The following is an 18,833-nucleotide window of genomic DNA, read 5'->3' on the forward strand; positions in this document are numbered from 1 at the left end:
TTGAAAGTGTTAAATCTAAAGCTTTTTTTTTACAGTTTCCCCAAAACGCCGCATGTCGTCGCTCTCAAGTATAACGTTTATCGCGCCAACGCCTGAATAAGACGACGACGTCTCCTCTGATTGCTGAATTATGAATACATCTCAAGTAACTGTGACATCCATCGCTACCGTGAACAACCTTATTCACCTGTGATTTTAATTTAATTTAAAATTTAATGGAAACACTGCAGTTGTGAAATTGTGGGTCCCTTCCCTCCCCCCCCAATGTTGGCAGACTATATACAGAAATTTGTAATGGAAACAGAACTAATGACTCAATCTGGAAAAGAGACAGTGAAACACAGAATAACCAGATTGGGAATACTTTCTGTAAAGCAATGAGTTCATAAAGTTAAAAACCCATCAAAAGGAAAGACATTGGAAACCCACTGAAGCCGAGCCGTAGCTACTGATGCTCAGAACCGATTCCTTTAAAGTACAAGTGAGACTCTGTAGTCGTCATGCCGCTGTCGCTCAAACGGCCTCCCATCATCCAAACACTCATTGCTATTGTTGGCGATGAGCTTCAGACGTGAGGGAGCTATTTTGGTCTGTGACTTGGGGCAAAAGGAGGAGGAGGGCTGAAGGTTTCGTTGTGTGTACAGCGTCGTTTGAACTGTGGAAGCTGTAAACTCCTGAAACGCGCTTGCGTCACACAGCAATAACCGTACTTTGAAAAGGTTACAACTGCAGTGTCCTTTGCCTGCACATGGTCATGATCAGCGTTTTATAATTTTGTTTTTATCACACCATGAGTCATTCAGCTCAGAGCTCTGTTCTGTGTACTGTTATGTCTCTTTGAATACAGAGAAGTGCCCCAGTTTCAGTGCTAAATCTTCCTCCATTACCCGGGCCTTGATTTATCTTTTTCCCCGTTGTGTTGGGATTACACTCTGACTGACTGCTTCAAATTGAGATGATTAGCAATGCTTGATTTCTCTGCTTTAAACTCAAGTACTCTCCAGTTTTTCTAAGCCTTTGAGGTTTTTCTTAACCTCTCTCCCCCTCTCTTTCCTTAAGGTTATTCTGTCTCCAGTAAAGTAAAACTTAAAGGTTAGAATAAGTCTATGGGCTACAAAACATGTTCATCACATTTTTTGCACAAAATTCTTCTTAGATAATGAGATTTTAGTCCGGTTAGTTTCAGAATGAGCTGTTTTAGGACCTCTTGTCACTTTAAATCCAAATAATCTGCTGCTTTCCACGACCCCTGACTCAGCATTAGCCATTTACACTCGCATGTGAAAATGACGGATGCAGAAATATACAGCCATACATCTTTGAAAAGCAGAAGTAGAGCCTCCTGCACAACCAACACGAGTGGAACAAGTTGTTTCTGGATGTTAAGTCAATAACAAAACACTTGTCTTTTCCAGCAGCCATTATACAGTGGCAAAACCAGCTGACCAAACACGCTGGAACTCCACTTGGGTTGCTAGGTAATGGGCGAAATTCCACTGGGGTTGCTAGGTAACCAGCTAGGCTGATTTGTGACGTTACGTTCGGAAGGTTTTTGAAACGACTCACTTTCCGGACACCAAAAAATATGGCTGGGGGGTGTTGTTGTTTTTTTCTTTTTAAGAATCATTAGAGGCGCAAATGGAAGTACAAAAACGTGGAAAATGTGAATTTTACATAAAGGGTCTCATTTAAAAAAATCATAGCATGTAGAAGCGTGTTGTTCAGATGGCGTTATTTCTGATGGTTGGGCGCTTTCTCTGGGCTTTGGGCTCGTTGAGAACCAATCCGCAGACTCGTCTCAGCTGCTGCGATAACCCTGGACTTAAATGTCACCATTTAAGCCTGAGAAGCCAGCAGCATGACTCGGTCAGTCGCCGTATCTGGTCATCATTGGATTAGATTTCCGCAAAGTCAACATAACTTTCACTTGATGAGGTAGCGGGAAGACTTGGATTTCAATCTCGGGCTTTGATGTGCCAGTGGAAAGATGTTTGCGCTCTGCTAAGTGACTGACCCCTTGGTGACTTGGGTGTCGTTTGCACCGACTGAGCCATGTGCAGTAGGAGAGGAGCAGCAGAATAATCTACCTCAACTTAAAAACTTCATTCAAAAACACTTCATTTAAAAAATAAAAATGAACAAAAGATTTAATTTAACACCAACTGGGGTGTGTGACCTAACTGCCTTGATGTGAAGTTTGAATACGCTCATTTAGAGTCTGAATCTTACATTAGTTTAAAGATTTTAGTGATTTATTTCAAATGTAAATTTTTCATGTAAGTTTGTTTAATTCTTCACTCATTCCCTCAGTCTCTCTTGGCAGGCAAAGTTTTGTTGGTAAAATTCATTACTGTTGCTCTATTATTGTTGCGACATGGAAAGAAACAGTTAAATAATGAACATTAAGTTACTTCTGAACACAACAAGACTAATGAAGTGTCTGCTGAGAGTGACATCTTCCAGTAATCTGACAATATGTCAGATGAATCAGACATATTGAATCAGGAAGGTATCCGTCCTGTTCGTTGCTGATTGCTCTTTCATGGTGTACACATTGCCTTACTTAGCAGACGGTGCTGAGAGCTCAGGAGGAAAGCTTTCTAACTCGCAGGCACGAGCCACTGCAGATCTCCGCTCTCCTCCCGTGGCACAAGCCTCCGCACTGCGCCAGGCTGACGGAGGCAGACACATCCTCAGCAGCGTCCGGACTGAATATCAGTTCATTCGCTCAGATTAAAGATGATGAAGTGGGTCACATCGATTTGGAGAAACGCTAATATTTACTATAAAAGAACCACACACACCATTACAGATCTATTCCTTCTGAAGTTTCTCACTTAGATGTTTTTAGATAATCAAAGTCATTGGAGAAATACCCAAAGCAAGTACAAAATACATTTAAATGATTATTTTAAGTGCTTGAAAAAAAACATTCAGCCAATAAGTTCATATCTTTTGGAGACTGGAAAATGAGCTGGTTCAAAAACCTCCTGATTAAGTCACACTCTGGGGGCACAGCACCGTTACCTAGCAACACCAGCCAAGCCTAACCCATTACATAGCAACCCAACGCAGAGCTCCAGCATGTTTGGTCAGCTGGTTTTACCGCTGTATGTGCTGTACAATGGCTGCTGGAGAAGATACGTTTTTGTAGTTGACTTACCATCCAGAAACCACCTGCTGCAGGAAGCTTCACTTCTGCTTTTCAAAGATGAATGGTTGTCTATTTGTGCATGACATTACTTTGCACAAAATAATTCTAAGATAACGAGATTTCTGTTTCGATTTAGGTCTCTGTGTTTGTTTTCTAGTCAATTTAGTTTCTGTGTCGTCTTGTCTACCCCTTGGTTGATCCCAGCTGTGTCCTGTTTCCTCGTCGGGTCCTTGTCAAAGTGTCAAGTTGGTGTTTATCTTCACTACTAGAGCTACCAGTGTTGAGTTCCTTGCTTCCTAGTTCACCTGTGCTGCTTGGATTTTCTGTTAATCTGTAAGAGCTTTAATTAAATCATCCTTTTTCACATCACAACCTGGATCCTCCGCAGCCAACCTCACCACCAATTACCGCATTTCATGACAAGGTGTACGGAGCCCCGTGCCGGAATAAAAACGGCGAGTGACTGAGGGTCATTGCGCGTAACGGAAACCCTGTAAATTCTAGACACTAACAGGTACCATAGAACTGCACAAACATCCGTGAGGGACGGCGGAGTCCCTGCTCGAAATTCTGTGAAAGGTGTACGGAGCCTTGTGCCAGAAGCCCATTAAAATGCATCTACATCGTAATAAACTGTGTGATTGTGAGCGTGAGTGGGAATAAAAATAGCAACAGGTATTTTGTTCCATATAACACAGTAGGAGTGTAACAGGTAAACCTTTTATGGATGCAAACTCGACTAAAAACCCACCTGTTTAGGATTGTATGAAACGTAATCAATTACAAATTTATTGATGGAACTTGACTTAATGTCGTGTTTTGATTGATTCTATGTTGCTTTGTGTTTCTGTGTTTGATATGATGTAAAGCACTTTGAAATGCCTTGCTGCTGAAATGTGCTATACAAATAACATTTGATTGATTGACAAATTTCAGTAAACTCACTTCTGCCAGTTTTGAGCTCCTTTCAGAATGAGCTGTATTTTTCGGTGTCTTGCCTCTTTAAATCCAAATAAGTTGTAGTTGCCACGATGCCCAACTTAGCATTTACACTCACACATGAAAATGGCTGCAAACAGATGCGCAATTATGCAACCGTACATCTGTGAAAGGCAGAAGTGGAGAATTCTGCACGACCAACAAGAATGTAGCTGGTGGTGTTTGGATGTTAAGTCAACAACAAAAAACGTATCTTTCCTAGCAGCTTTAAATCCAGCTGACCATATGTGCTAGAGCTCCACTTGGGTTGCTAGGTGATGGGCTTGGCTTGGTTGGGGTTGCCTAGCAACCGGGGTTGCTAGGTGAGGTGCAGAGCCTGCTGATTTGTGACGTTACATTCTGTTTCTTTATTTTCCCTACACCTAAAAACAGGAACTTATTCCCAAAAACGATTAGTTGTTTTTTGGGTTTTTTTTAAAGCTCTTGGTCTTGTTGGTCGAAGCAGTTGAGACCCAACTGGAAGCACAAAACCATTCAAAATGGGAATTTTTGAGTACCAAGTCCCGTTTCTAAGCCTAGAAAAGTGCAAATATTGTCTCGCTAAAGTGGCTTGGTTTCAGTCGGTGGGTTAGTTTAGTTGAAATCAGGAGTTTGTTTCACTTTCAGCCTCTTTTCTCCACTTCCTGAAAGGCTCCTGCTCACCAGAGCCTATTTCTGAATGTTCAGCTTGTAAAGCCCTCATTCATTCTCTTCCCACCTTCCCTTTCCTTTCCTGTTTTACTCTCTTTTCCATCTGCCGTTCTTCCCTCCCCCTCCGGGTCACAGAACATGTTGTTCTCTCTCAGACTGGAAGAGCTGCTGGCTAGCTCTGCCTTTTCATGCCTTATTTTTACCCCGTTTAAATATTTCCCTTCCTCTCTCGCTCTCTCTCTCTCTGAGGGGCGATGATGTTGTCCTAAACCTCAGATTTATCCGAATGACATCCCGTCCTTACGTAAGCGTCAGCCGGCCGATGATGAGGCAGCTTTCCCGTGTGTGCACCCAATTAGCAGAGAGATTATTTGGACGTTTAAAGCAGCTGGTAGCGGTTTGTGTTTTAGCACTGCTGTGTAAATAATAGTTTTAATTAATTAGATCTTTTTGGATTATTGTAAATGTTTAATAGAACTCAGGCTTGGCCTTAAAGTTCTGGATATGTATAGAAATATTTCAGTTAAATATCAGATTTTCGGATTCTGTATCAGATGTAGACATTTGATTTCCTCTTTCTTCTTCTTCACCTCCTTCCTTTCTGCCATCTTTCCTTCTTTTATTCCTTCGTGTGCTGATGCTTCCTTCCTTCCTTTTATTCAAATCTGTCATTCATTCCTTAAATCCTTTTCGTGTCCTTTTGTGCTCCCTTCCTGCCTTCTTTCCTATCTTACTGTATCCTTTTGTATTTCCTTCCTTCCTGATGTGTCCTTACTTTCTTCCATTCTTTCCTTACCTTCTAATCTGTGCTTCTCTTCTTCCTTCCTTCTTGCTGTTCTTTTGTCCTTCTTTCCTTTCTTTCTTCCTTCCTTCCTGTATCTTTTTATCCTTTGTTCTTTCCTGTCCCATGTGTTCATTTGTTCTTTTTTCCATCCTTCCATTCCTTCTTCCTTCCTTCCTCCTTTCCTTGCTTCCTCCCAACCAACCAACAGATTCAGTTAGAAATTTCATTCCAGATTTGGAAAATACATTTTAAAATGGAAAGTTGTCCATCTGTCCATCAGACCTTAAGGATGAACAATGTCTCCATATTTGATCATTAACATGCACTGTCGCTATGTTTCATCAAACATATAAAAACCTGAATCTGAAAGTTTTCTCTGCTCCGTTCCTTTGCTTTTCTCGCCTCACTTCATTTTTTTCTCGCACTTTGCTGAGTCAGCCATTTCTTTTTTATCGCTTTCTTTTCTCTTTTCGTCTCAACGTTAGCAGCTCCACTCACGAAGGAACAAAATCAAAAATAAATGATAAAAAAAGACAGCATCATTTTTTAAAAACTCCTCAATTTTTGCACGTTCTGTATGTGTGTGTGTGTGTGTGTGCGTGTGTGTGTGTGTGTGTTGTCCTGACGCTGCGTCCTCGGGCCGCCGGGCAGCGCGCGATACGCCGGGATGTTTCTGATCCTAATCAGCCAATCAGATTGCTTCTTATTCCCCTGACACACACACACCAACGGGAGCGAACAGCTGTCGCACCAACAGCTGCTGCTCTTTAGATTAGTTTGATGGTTCATTTAAGTGCTTGAAATCCTTGAAAATAATTTTTTTTCAAGGTTTGGAAAGTGCTTGATATTCTAACTGCGTTTTGTAATAAAATTCAGTGTAACGTTTGATTAAAAGCCTAAATTTGGAAAACTTTTTCAGTAGAAACCAGATTATTTTCACACCTACGATTACCGATTATTTTTGTTATCATTTATCTTGATAATTAATCGGTTAATCATCAGTATTTTTTATTTTTGCCTTTTTATGCAATATCAGGAATACATCTGCTGACTATTTTTGGATAAACTAATTAATAGTCTGTTGGTTAAAGGTGCTGAAAAGTAGATTTGAACCGGGTGCCATCTGAGGGGTTTTGGCTAAAACATATGTAGAGACAAAGGTTTTTTTTATTATATTAAAATGCAAAATTTGTTTATTTTTTTTGCACAGTTATGGTTTAATTCCTGCTCTGATGGTGTTGTTCTTTCAGCAAAACTGACATTTTTGAGTCCTCTATACGCCAGTTAACTATTAATCGATTACTTAATAGTTGACAATTAGTTAATTAATCGATTAAAAACCATGATTATTCAGATTAATCATTACAATGTTGGTTGTGTGTTCTTGCTGTCTAAGAAGTTAAATCCGACGAAAAGTTTCTTGGCTGCTTCAGGTTAGTTAGAATTAAAACGAAATAGGGCGTGGCCGTGGTGGCGTAGGGGTTAGCGCGACCCACATGTTGGAGGCCTCAAGTCCTCCGACGCGGCTGGTCCGGGTTTTCGACTCCCGGACCCGGCGACATTTAATTCCGCAATGTCTTCCCCCCGCTCCTCCCCCTTTCCCTGTCAGCCTACTTCATGAAAAGGGACTCTAGAGCCCACAAAAAGACCCCCCTGGAGGGGTTACAAAAAAAAAAAAAAAAAAAAAAAAAAAAAAAAAAAAAAAAAGAATTAACGAAATAATTTCTATTTACTAAATGCCAGAAAACGTAGCAGGAACATTTTTTAGATAAAAAAAACAACAAAACTTTTAGCATATAATTTAAGGAATAAAAACAATTCGTTTGGGTTGTTTCTATGTAGTAAATATTTATTATTCCTAATTTCTCGATAACTTATTGATCTGTGTTATTGAGATAAATGTTTGCTTATATTTGTTTACATTCAACAATATATATCATATATATTTCTTGTGTTAAAATTTGTGTTTTGTTCTCAAATCAGACAGGTTTATAGGATGTTTGAGACGTTTGAAAACATAAAATTTTGTTTTATACTGTTGAATGTAGAATAGAAACACTAAACATTAAATAATTAATAGATAGTATCATGTAATTGTGAATTTAAACTGGAAAATTTTGAAAACTTACTTTATAAATGTTGAAAAATTCTTGAATTTTACTGTGGATAAAGTACGAACCCTGTAATTTGCTGACAATTAAGAAATACAGTTTTTCTAGTTCTGGATTAGGATAAAATTGAGAAAATAGACTCTAAACTAGACATGGGTCAGGAGGAGATTAGATGGTAAGTTACCAATTTTAATAAAGAGGAGCGAAATGACATTGTGAATAAAAGAAATGGAAGATATAAATGTTTTGTTTTTATCCTTTTCCGCTGATGTTTACGTCTCGGATGGATTTTCTGGTTTTTTTGGTGCCTCTAATAGCTTTAGATGCTGAATCGTTTTTTGGCGCTCTGACCTTGAAGGAAGTCTCTGCTCTCAACATTAAATGATGCAGCAGCGCTCAGAGATGGTCTGAGAAAGTTTTTCTCTTTTCTTTCCTGCACAAAACGCCGCCACTCAGCGCGTGTTAGACTGCTAAATATTGAATGGTACCCCAATGGTTGAATATTATGAGAATAAACTTTTAATAATAGGAGAAAAGTCGTATGACAGTCAAAATAATGTCAGAATAAAAATGTAATATTAGCAGAAATAAGTAGTAATTTTATTATAACTTCTACATGAAGAATACAAATTTAAAATGAGGAATGGCAGATTATTTATTTTATAACAAGACATTTTTCCAACGTTAAAAGTGAAATAATCTGCCAGTGGAGCTAAACTTTTTCATCAATATTAAGGAATTATTTACTTAAAACAAATTCAAAAGTTACTTCTAAATTAGTTTTGTCTTATTTCAAGTGTACTAAGATATTTGCTCTAGAAACTAGACTTTATGTTTTTGTCTGCATGTATTTGCTGAAACTGTTAAATTATTTGAATATATGATTATTTATTTGAATATATGATTATTTTTATTCCCTCTCAAGGTCATATTTCCTTAAAATCATTTTTTGGTCCCTTCCAGGTTACGCCTTCCTGCTTTTCCAGGAAGAGGCTTCAGTCCAGGCGTTGATCGACGCCTGCATTGAGGAGGACGGGAAGCTCTACCTGTGTGTGTCCAGTCCCACCATCAAGGACAAACCAGTAAGTGTTACTGGTCACCTGTTACTGGTTCCTCTGGCAGATTATTTCACCTGCAACAAGACATTTTTTTCCAAGTTATGAGTGAAATAATCTGCCTGTGGAACAAATATTTCTCACCAATATTAAGGAATTATTGTCTTAAACTGGATGGTTACTTGTGAGTTAGTTTTGTCTGATTTACTGGTGTTACGTTTTTGAACTGGGGATCAAAACTTGCAAATTTAAACTACTGGTGGTTCATAAAATTTATTAAATTAAAAATGCAAAGATTAGTTTACTGTGATTTTTTTTTATTCACCTGCTCAACAATAAACTATAAATTTGTGAAATCTATAAATTATTTAAAAAGTAAACAGGGCTTCAAACTGTTGCCTTATTAAAAAAATAAAAGACAATTTTCACATTTTTGGGGCGTCAATTGTTTTCTGACATTCTTGTGATCAGGGGCCGAACAAAATGATTTCTAGGGCCAGAAATGGCTCCCAGGCCACACTTTGGACACCCCTGGTCTAATTTCAAATTTCAAGCATACTAAGAAATTTGTACTAGAAAGAAAACCACAAATACTTGGTAAGATTTTGTGCTTTTGCAGTGTACTGATGATAATCTGAGGCTGATTCATTAACAGATTAAGTATTTACTTTCTGCCCATTTTCTCCATATCACACAGCTTCGTGCTAACTCTGTAGCCCTTTCCTCTCCCATATCTCAGTTTTAGCTCAAATATTTTCCATATTGTTTTTTTTTTCTTGTTTTTCTGCAGGTCCAGATCCGTCCCTGGAACCTGGGCGACAGCGACTTCGTCATGGACGGCTCCCAGCCTCTGGATCCCCGCAAAACCATTTTCGTTGGGGGAGTTCCCCGGCCCCTGCGTGCAGGTAGCCTTACGTTATGAATCCTGCAGCTTCTGCCCCTTAAAGCCTCCAAATGCGCTTCATAAAGTGAACCGCAGCCGGAGGCGGTAATGAAGCGTCTCCCGGTGAGAAAGCAATCCTCGTCTTGGGTTCCCAGGAGGGCGACCTAGAGGTCAACGCGTTAGGAATTCATGAGCTAATGGAAGGTTGAGCCTTTCTCTTAGCGGGATTAGCATTGCTAGCTTGTCTGCAATCTGACCCCCAGATAATTTCCCCCAGCAGGTTGAAGCTGCTGCAGCTGCTGCTGCTGTTTGTGGGGGACAAAGTGGAGAATTTTGTTCAATTTTAGAAAGAAGAAGGAACAAACTATACATGCTGAAATCAGTCAACTACTAAATTTAAAACTGGATCTTTTTTCTCCTCTTAATCATTAAAGCTGCATTGTCTAACTTTTACAAAATATTTTTTTTTACATATTTGTTGAAACTGTCACCATATTGTGACAGTTTAATATGAGACTGCTAACTAGAAACAACCAATCAGAGCCAGGAGGCGGGTCTTAGCGCTGTCAATCATCACCCAACCCCCTGTCATAAATGCTAAGGCTAGTTAGCCTACTGATGACAGCAGATGAACTGTTTTCCTGCAACATTAAATGGTTTCTCCGCCAGTGAGGATCTGAGGTTGATTGGCAGCAATAAGCCCCGCCGCCTGGCTCTGATTGGTTGTTTTTGGTTAGGAGCAGCGCATTTCTTTAGACAGAAATAGTAGCTCAGGGAAGAAGTGAAGGAGGTCGAAGTTATCACAGATTATGTTTCATATTAAACTGTCATGACATGGAGACAGTTTTAACAAATATGTCTTGATAATTTCAAAATAAAGTTTAATATCATGACATAAGCCAGAATCTGAGGATCAACCCAGAATATTATGAAAATAAAGTCAAACAAATATATAAATAAAGCAGTAATATTAAGAGAATTATGTAGTAATTTATAATTCCTACATGAAAAATAAAAACTTAAAATAAGGAATGGTTGGGTTTTTTTCTTCACTTAAAATATTTTTGCCATGTTATAAGTGAAATAATCTGCTGGTAGAATTATTTTTATTTTTTCAATCAATATTAAGGAATTATTGACTTAAAAAAGCTCCTGTATTTTGCTGAAAAGTTACTTGTAAGTTTGATTTCTGCCATATTTGCACTAGAAACTAGACCAAAAATATTGGGTCAGATTTTCGTTTTTACAGCGTACGCTTGCATGTTTTGACTGAAGCTCTAAAAGTATTTGGATATGTTTGTTTTTTTTCTCCTATAATACAGATTTTTGGTATTTTGTGTTTTTGCAGTGTATTCTAGAAGAAACCCAGTCTTATTTTTTGCTCTGTGTTTTCCTCTTGTCTTCCAGTGGAGCTAGCGATGATCATGGACCGGCTGTACGGAGGCGTTTGCTACGCCGGCATCGACACGGACCCGGAGCTGAAATATCCGAAGGGAGCCGGGCGCGTGGCGTTCTCCAACCAGCAGAGCTACATCGCCGCCATCAGCGCCCGCTTTGTCCAGCTGCAGCACAACGACATCGACAAAAGGGTGAGCGAGTTCACCAGAGAGAGAGACAAAATTTACACTTTATATTTTGGTCCGTCTGGAGATGTAATCCTTAAATATTAAATGATTGATCATTTGTTCAGTTACTCGGTACTTGAGTAGACTATTTAAGAAATACTTTACTTGAGTTTATGTATTTCCTGCTCTGCCAGAAGCTTCTCTGCGGCCTACAGAACCGGAAGGCCCGGCCCGGCTCGGCTGTGTAATCACTCTGCGTCCCGACAGATGTTTCAGGTTGCAGACACATAGAGCCGGTTTAATTATAGTACTTCCCCATGCGTGAATATCCAGCCGCGCTGCAGCTCGCTTATTTTAGGCGCACCGGCCGATTGAGACCGAGACAGACTGGGTGTCAGCCAGGAGGGCGGGCCAGCCCGGTCCAGCCGGGCCCAGCCCACCTCAGCTAACGTCGTTTATCTTCAGTCGGGGGCGGCAAGGGCTTTATTATGAACACAAGTCAGGCACAATAACAACAATTAAGGGAGAAAACTGCAAAAACACAGCATCTGATTATGTTTTTGGTCTGGATCCAATGCAGATAAATTGGTTCACTTGAAATAAGACAAAAGTAACTGAAAAGTAGCTTTTCAGCAAGAGATAGGAGCTAGTTTTAAATCAATAATTGATTGAAAATGTGTCTATTCCTTGTTCATGTGAGTAATTTTATCCTGCTATCAAAACAAGCTCACATCTTGCTGAAAAGTTACTTCTAAGTTATTTTTCTCTGATTTCAAATGTAGTAAGATAGAAACTAGACCAAAATTCCTTGATAAGATTTTGTATTTTTGCAGTAATTGTGATCATAATTTGTACTTTTTTTGTTGATTTTGCCAGGACTTGTTGAACTCTTGACGACCTCTCTGCGTCTCCCCCTACAGGTGGAGGTGAAGCCGTATGTTCTGGACGACCAGATGTGCGACGAGTGCCAGGGCGCGCGCTGCGGCGGCAAGTTCGCCCCGTTTTTCTGTGCCAACGTCACCTGCCTGCAGTACTACTGCGAGTTCTGCTGGGCCAGCATCCACTCCCGGGCCGGCCGTGAGTTCCACAAGCCGCTGGTGAAGGAGGGCGGCGACCGCCCTCGACACGTCTCCTTCCGCTGGAGCTGAGGGCGGCGGGCCAGCGGGGTCAGCGGGGGATCACGGATCTGCACTATCCTCAACCCAGATGAAGAAGGACAAATGAGAACAGCTCCCGCCGGCTCCACCCGACGTGGGAAAAAAAGCGAAACGGATCAGATTCTCGGTTCTGAACTCGTTGTCAAAGCTTTGTGGGGGGGGAAAAACTCCACCGGCTTACAATTTGCACTTTGGCACAAAGTCTCACTATAACGCACACACATACACACGTACACACACCCAGGATGGTTCGGTATGTCCCCCCTCGGGACCGCTCACGTATTTAAAAATACACATAGCTCTATTTTTTTTGTTTTGTAGTTATCTAGACGTTAAATAGATGGTTTAAATTTTATGCAAAAGGAGCATGCACTTACTTTGAAACAGCTGTAGTTACGTCGCCCCTAGTTAAAAACATAAAGAAGAATAAATCAATTTAAAAACTACCAAAGGCTAATTGAATAAATGCAGAAGTTAGGCGGCATCAGATGTAGCAACAATTACCAGCTCTGAAAACAACTGATATATTCTCTGTAAATGTTAATACCTCACAATCAGATTAGTTTGCGTTTGATATCTAGGTCTTTATTTTTATAACAACATAATTTTTTTAGTGTAATGTAAATGTAACTGCTGCGGGAGCTTTGCTGCTAAATCCCATGGTATGAACAGATACCACAAGTACTTTATTTTATTTTCCCAGCGAGGAATTCAGAAGCAGCCGGCGTTTCAGGACGACAAGTTGTCTCAGGCAACGATGGCCGACGTTTTGAGGTCAGGGGTCGCCCCTAACTGCATGTTCTAGTCAGGCTGCTGCATGCAAAACACTTTTTCAGTATCATGTCTGCAGGTTTTTGTTTTTATTTTCATTCTGGCCATGTTTTGCACAACGCACTGCAAGTCGTGTTGCACCCTGCTGAAGGATTCATGCATCAGATCACTGAAAACTTGATGGTGTTTTACTGGGATTTTATCAAATTAGAGCAATGGAAAGTGATTTATATAGTGGGGGAAATTTGCAAATTAAAAATCTCAATAGGGGAACAATGGAATATATTCCGGCCCTCAGATATCTGAATGTTTCTCCACAGTTACTGCAAAACCAGAAAATCTTACCAAGCATTTTTGATCTTAGTTAAAATAAGAAAAAAATAACTTACAAGTAACTTTTCAACAAGAAATAGGATCTTGTTTTAATTAAATAAACATTAATATTGTTGGATAATTTTTTTTCACAAGACATTTTTCCCATGTTAAAAGTGAAACAATCTGCCAGTGGAACTAGAACTGGGTTGCTAGGTAACGGGCTGGGCTTGGCTGGCGTTGCTAGGTAACAGTGCAGGGGCCGTTGTTAGTCAAATAATCGGCCAATAGAACTAGTACTTTTTCACTAATATTAAGGAATTATTTACTTTAAACAAGCCTCTATATCTTGTTGAAAAGTTACTTGTAAATTATATTTTTTCTTATTTCAAAAGTAGTAAGATATTTTCACTAGAAACTGGAGTAAAAATACTTGGTAAGATTTGGTGGTGTTGCAGTGTGCCACTTTTTTTAGTGCGTCGCTCAGATTTTCACATTTAAATTGAACCCTTGCACTGCACTGATATAAAAATTTGGATTGATAGCGATATCAATATTAATATTGCATTTACGTCCAATAACCGATATTTACCAATATTATACATAGTATATCATAAATATTTCTCTACCGTTTTGACACCTTTAAAAGGAATTAGCCAAAACCAAAAGTCAATAAGATGAAAATAAATATTGACTTTGGTTTATTTATTGGGCCGATTCCGATATGTTTAAAAAAGTGATTAATATCGGCAAATACCAATGTTAATATAAATTTTTAAAAAGTCTTTCCACAGTTTTCTGTTGGATTTAGGTCTGAACTTTGACTAGGCCATCCTAACAAACAAATGTGCTTTGATCTATAGGATTGTTGTCATGATGGAGGGTGAATCTCTGCTCAAGTTTCAAGCTTTTGCAGCATCTTGAAAGTTTTCCGTGAACTCTGTTCAAAGCGTGATGCTGCCACCACTATGTTTCACGCTGGAAACTGTGCAATATCGGTGCAATATCGGTTTTCCTCCGAGAAAGTTTAGCTTGTAGGCCAAAAAAAAAGTTAATCTTTGATCTTAGCAAACACGTTTAAGTCGGTACTCTGGTTTGACGTGTCCCAAATAATTTGGAAAACTACAAACCAGACTTTTTGTTGCTTTCTTTTAACAGTTTTTCTTGCTGATTTTTTTCGTATTATTCTCTAAAAAAAAACCCATTTGAGGCCTGAAATAAAATTACAAACAGCTGGACGCTAATATTTCGGTAACACTGGATTTTATTCAGGGCGATCAAAGTAAAGATGGCAGCGTTTGCTCTAAACCCTTTTTTTCTGTTGAGCAATCACATAAAAATCCCATTAAAACACGTGATTTTGATGCGAGGGAAATATTTTTAAAAAGTTAAAGCGGTGTGAATACTTTTCGCACGGCGCTGGGCGAAAACAGGTAACCATAGCAACGCCGCGCGAGCAGATCAGGACGACGACGGTTTTAAAGCTAATATTACTCACAAATGAAGTGTAGGACTACAATTAAAACCTGTAATAGGTGAAGTACTTTATTTGCGGTGATTGTTGATTATAATTGTGCAATTTTCTTTCTTTTTATTTTATTTTTTTTATACTGTATGTAGTTAGACCTGCCTAGTACTGTGATTCGCTTTAACTGTCGTCAGTGTCCGACATAGAAGTCCTGTGAAACTTCATAAACTAGCTAGCATATGCACACGTATATCCGCCGGTTATATAAATGTAAAATGTTCTCACTGATTCACGTCTGGACACACACGGAAACACACACCTGGGACGGAAGGTTTTCAGGCCGAAGACCTCGAATCTGACCTGAAGAGAAGACAATAATGTGAGCGGGGTTGGAAAAAAACAAAAAAACAACGAACACGTAAAACTATATTGTTCACGCACGCAAAACTTTATTGTTCGTTCCAACTCTTGACAGAAACGTTTTTACGTCATAACGCAACCAAAGAGCTCACTTGTTTGTCTTATTTTTATTTTGGAGCGTGAATAAGCAGAAAACCCCCATAAAGCTACTGGAGATCTGAGATTGATTAACTGAGCCCTTACACATACTGATATATATATATATATATATATATATATATATATATATATATATATATATATATATATATTTTAATTGGGGAAAATGGCGGAGATGAAGGTGTGTGACGCAATCACCAGATTTTTTATTTTTTAAAATCTTTTTTTTTTTGTCTCCTGCAAAGCTTGAAGTATCGGACCTGCTAAATAAATGAAATAAAAATAAAGGTGGACATTATATATTTTTGGGTTCCATTAAAAGCTGAAAAAGAAACGATGATGGTGACGGAAACGTAACTGTGTGTGTGTGTGTGTGTGTGTGTGTAGCTGTTTTCAGTCGTAAACTGTTGTTTTTCCTGCTTTTTTTGGACGGACATTTTTTTGTGTTTCTGTTTAAGAAAAACTAATTGGACCTGAGCAGAAGAGATATTATTTCTGATGAATAATAACAAATGAATTCTGGGGAGAGTTTTTATTTTTTCAAACATTTCTTTGCCTCCTTTTTACCCAGTTTTCTATTATTTTCTATTATTATTTTTTATTTTCCTGTATTTGTTGTGCACTATACTTTGTATCTGAAAACAGTTTGCAACAGTCAGCAGTTTTTTTTGTTTTTGTTTTGTTTTTTGGAAAAGACTGATAAAAAAAATCCTTTGCAATACCTCAGTTTTGACATATATTAGGAGAGAAACATATCTTCTACGTTTATTCAGATGGACAAATATATATTAATTTAATTATTCAAGAGAGATGATTTTTTTAAATGTTTTTATTTTAAGAATTTATTTTTTTTAAAGAGAGTCAATGAAGGAGCTAAAGCTTTATAACTAATATAATAATGTTCGTAGTGATAGTAGGGTCTACTTTACTGGTTTAGAAGAAGGAGTCCCACTGGTTTAATTGGTTGAGAGAGCAGAAAGCTCAAATATCAGGTGCTCTGAGAAGAAATTAAAGCTAATTTCCCACTTTTTTTAAATATTTATAACCAATCATCTATGCTGACCAGAGTTGTGGAAGATCTTCTGTTTATTTTTTTAAAAATAAGTTTTTTATGTTTTCTAAAAGTATGTGCTCCCGTTTTTTTTTTCTTTTTGTTTTGTAAAAAAATAAATAAAAAGAGAATAAATTAAAAAATAATAATAATTTAAAAAAAAGAATTGATTTGCTGTCCTGACGTAGTTGGGAGAAACAAAAAGACTTCTGAAAGTCACTGGACACAGAAAAAGAGAAGAATGTTATTTTTTAACACTAAATAGACACAAATGTTTTCACCTGTAGCTTGATTGAAAGCCCCCAAGGTGCATCAATTTGACTGGTGGCCTTTCTGTTCACGCGAGACTTGAATTAGCCCCGCCCCCTTCCTCCTTTTTAAGGCTAACAACCTTGATTCTTTGTCGTAATGTGCAATACTCTGTACCGTTTGTAGAAAAGAAGAAAACGAGAAAAAGAGGTATAAAATCTTATTGCGAAATTATTTTCATTGCAAGCATTGTGATCCACTAAAATCATTTTCTACTGTGTATTTACCTATTCTACCTGCTAGTACCTTCCAGTAGTAATGTAGCCTTTGTACTGAGAAATTTTCTTTTTCTTTTTTTAAGAGTTTTGCAGAAAAAAAGAGGAATTCAAACATATTTACTTTTTTTTTAATTTCATATATTTTGTTTCTTTACAGACTTCATATCGGGTCATGTCATTAATATTATTTTGTATTTTTACTTTGGATAAATTAATTTTATGATGCTAATTCTTAATTTAATTTTTTTTTGGAAGCTGAAAAATCCCTTTGTATTATTGTTACTAAACTGTCTTGTTTCTTGAAATGCTGAGCTTTATGTGTTAACTTGCTGATGCTTACATTAGTGTGAAAATGATCTACAAAAGTAAAAACAAAAAAAACAAAAAAACTACTCAAAGGAAGAGATTGGTGGTTGGTGATGTATAAGTGGTTTATAATGTAAACAAATGAATGGGCAATAAAGGAAAACTGGCAGAAAGAAAAATATTTGTGCTGTAATTGAATAAAACAATACTGAAGTACAAATAAAAAAATTTGCTAATGTTACAAAAACTAAAATATTGAATTATTTAATCAAATTCCTTAAATGTTAAAGAAAAAGTCGATTGTGATGCTTGAAGGAAGGAACTCCAGTAGCAGTCAGTCCTGCAACAAATCTGAAAAGGCCTCTGACTGAAGATTGTTGCTGTGTGATTCATGACTATCATGATATGCTAACAGCTAGATATCTGGGCAGCACAGATTATATTTCTATAGTGTCATGTCCTGGATCAGTGGTTCCCAAAGTGTGGGGCGCGCCCACTAGAGGGGGCGCAGTGCCATTGCAGGGGGGGAAGCGGTATGGATGAATAATAAAAATAAAAAAAAACAGTTACACAAAAGTGTTTCACTGTAATAAAGAGGGTTTGTAGTTTTGTTACAACCAGAAGTGTGAAATAAACGTCAGTGGAGTTTGAAAACAAAGTACATGTATAGGTTATGTCTGGTTGAATAGGGGAGCCCAGAAAATTTTTGGGAACCACTGTCCTGGACGATGTCATCAGTTGTTGGCTAGCTCTGCTAATCCACCTCATTTGCTTTTGCATCGTAGTTGTACAAAAGTTAAAATATATATATATATATTTTCTGCTGGAAAGTATCCAAAACTGGAGGGAATAAAAGGAAAAAAAGTCTACAAAAAACCTAATTAAAACTGGAAAAAAAAATGACACCTAGTTTTTCAAATTTAAAAAAGCTAACACTATAACTAATCATTATAAATACATTTATGACAGAATTTGGCCACAAAAATTACACATAGAGCTTATTTTCCATTGCTTAAAGCTTAATAAATTAATCTATTTTCTATTATTTTGGTTGTACAAATTTCCAGTACAAATTTCACTGATACGTTCATGTTCTCAAATGGAAGACACTGCCATCTAGCGGCCACTGCGCTCAAGAAGTGTTTCAAAGGAAACCATAAAACCTGCAACAATGATGCTTATATTTCCTCAAAGCAGAAACTCGTGGCTACATTTTGGGGCATTAAGTACTTCTGTAGATTGAAATTTGTACAAATAGCAGAGTTTTGTTCATGAAAATTGAATAAAAGCATCAGTTAAGAGGGTGCGCAATGTGGCAGCTGAAGAATTACATTATTGAAAACCTGAAAAAAAATCCATAAAACTTAAATTGTGATTTATAAAAAAAAAACTATAGCAGACATCAAAAAGTTTAATCATCTGAAGATAGCCTAAAGCCTCGTGAGGAGTTTAAACTTTGAATTGAGTTTCTAGCTGAAAGTAGGCGGAAGGTGTTAGCTTTGAGAAGAGAGAAATGTTTCGGCTGAATTTAGCAGAATTCT

General features: G+C 37.9%; 1 protein-coding gene across 4 annotated transcripts in view; it reads left to right on the top strand.

Annotated features, from left to right (window-relative positions):
- Positions 1-13,497, top strand: part of LOC116713612 (cytoplasmic polyadenylation element-binding protein 3-like) — a 46,174-nt gene extending 32,677 nt beyond the window's left edge. For all 4 annotated transcript variants that reach the window (XM_032553812.1, XM_032553811.1, XM_032553813.1 and 1 more), the window contains 4 exons: positions 8,642-8,760; positions 9,524-9,638; positions 11,024-11,205; positions 12,102-13,497. In XM_032553812.1, the coding sequence (XP_032409703.1) occupies positions 8,642-8,760; positions 9,524-9,638; positions 11,024-11,205; positions 12,102-12,329 (644 nt within the window). In that variant the 3' untranslated portion in view covers positions 12,330-13,497. The remainder of the gene's footprint in view (positions 1-8,641; positions 8,761-9,523; positions 9,639-11,023; positions 11,206-12,101) is intronic.
- Positions 13,498-18,833: the final 5,336 nt, after the last annotated feature.

Source organism: Xiphophorus hellerii, chromosome 22, assembly GCF_003331165.1.
Source record: "Xiphophorus hellerii strain 12219 chromosome 22, Xiphophorus_hellerii-4.1, whole genome shotgun sequence".
Classification (NCBI taxonomy): Eukaryota; Metazoa; Chordata; class Actinopteri; order Cyprinodontiformes; family Poeciliidae; genus Xiphophorus; species Xiphophorus hellerii.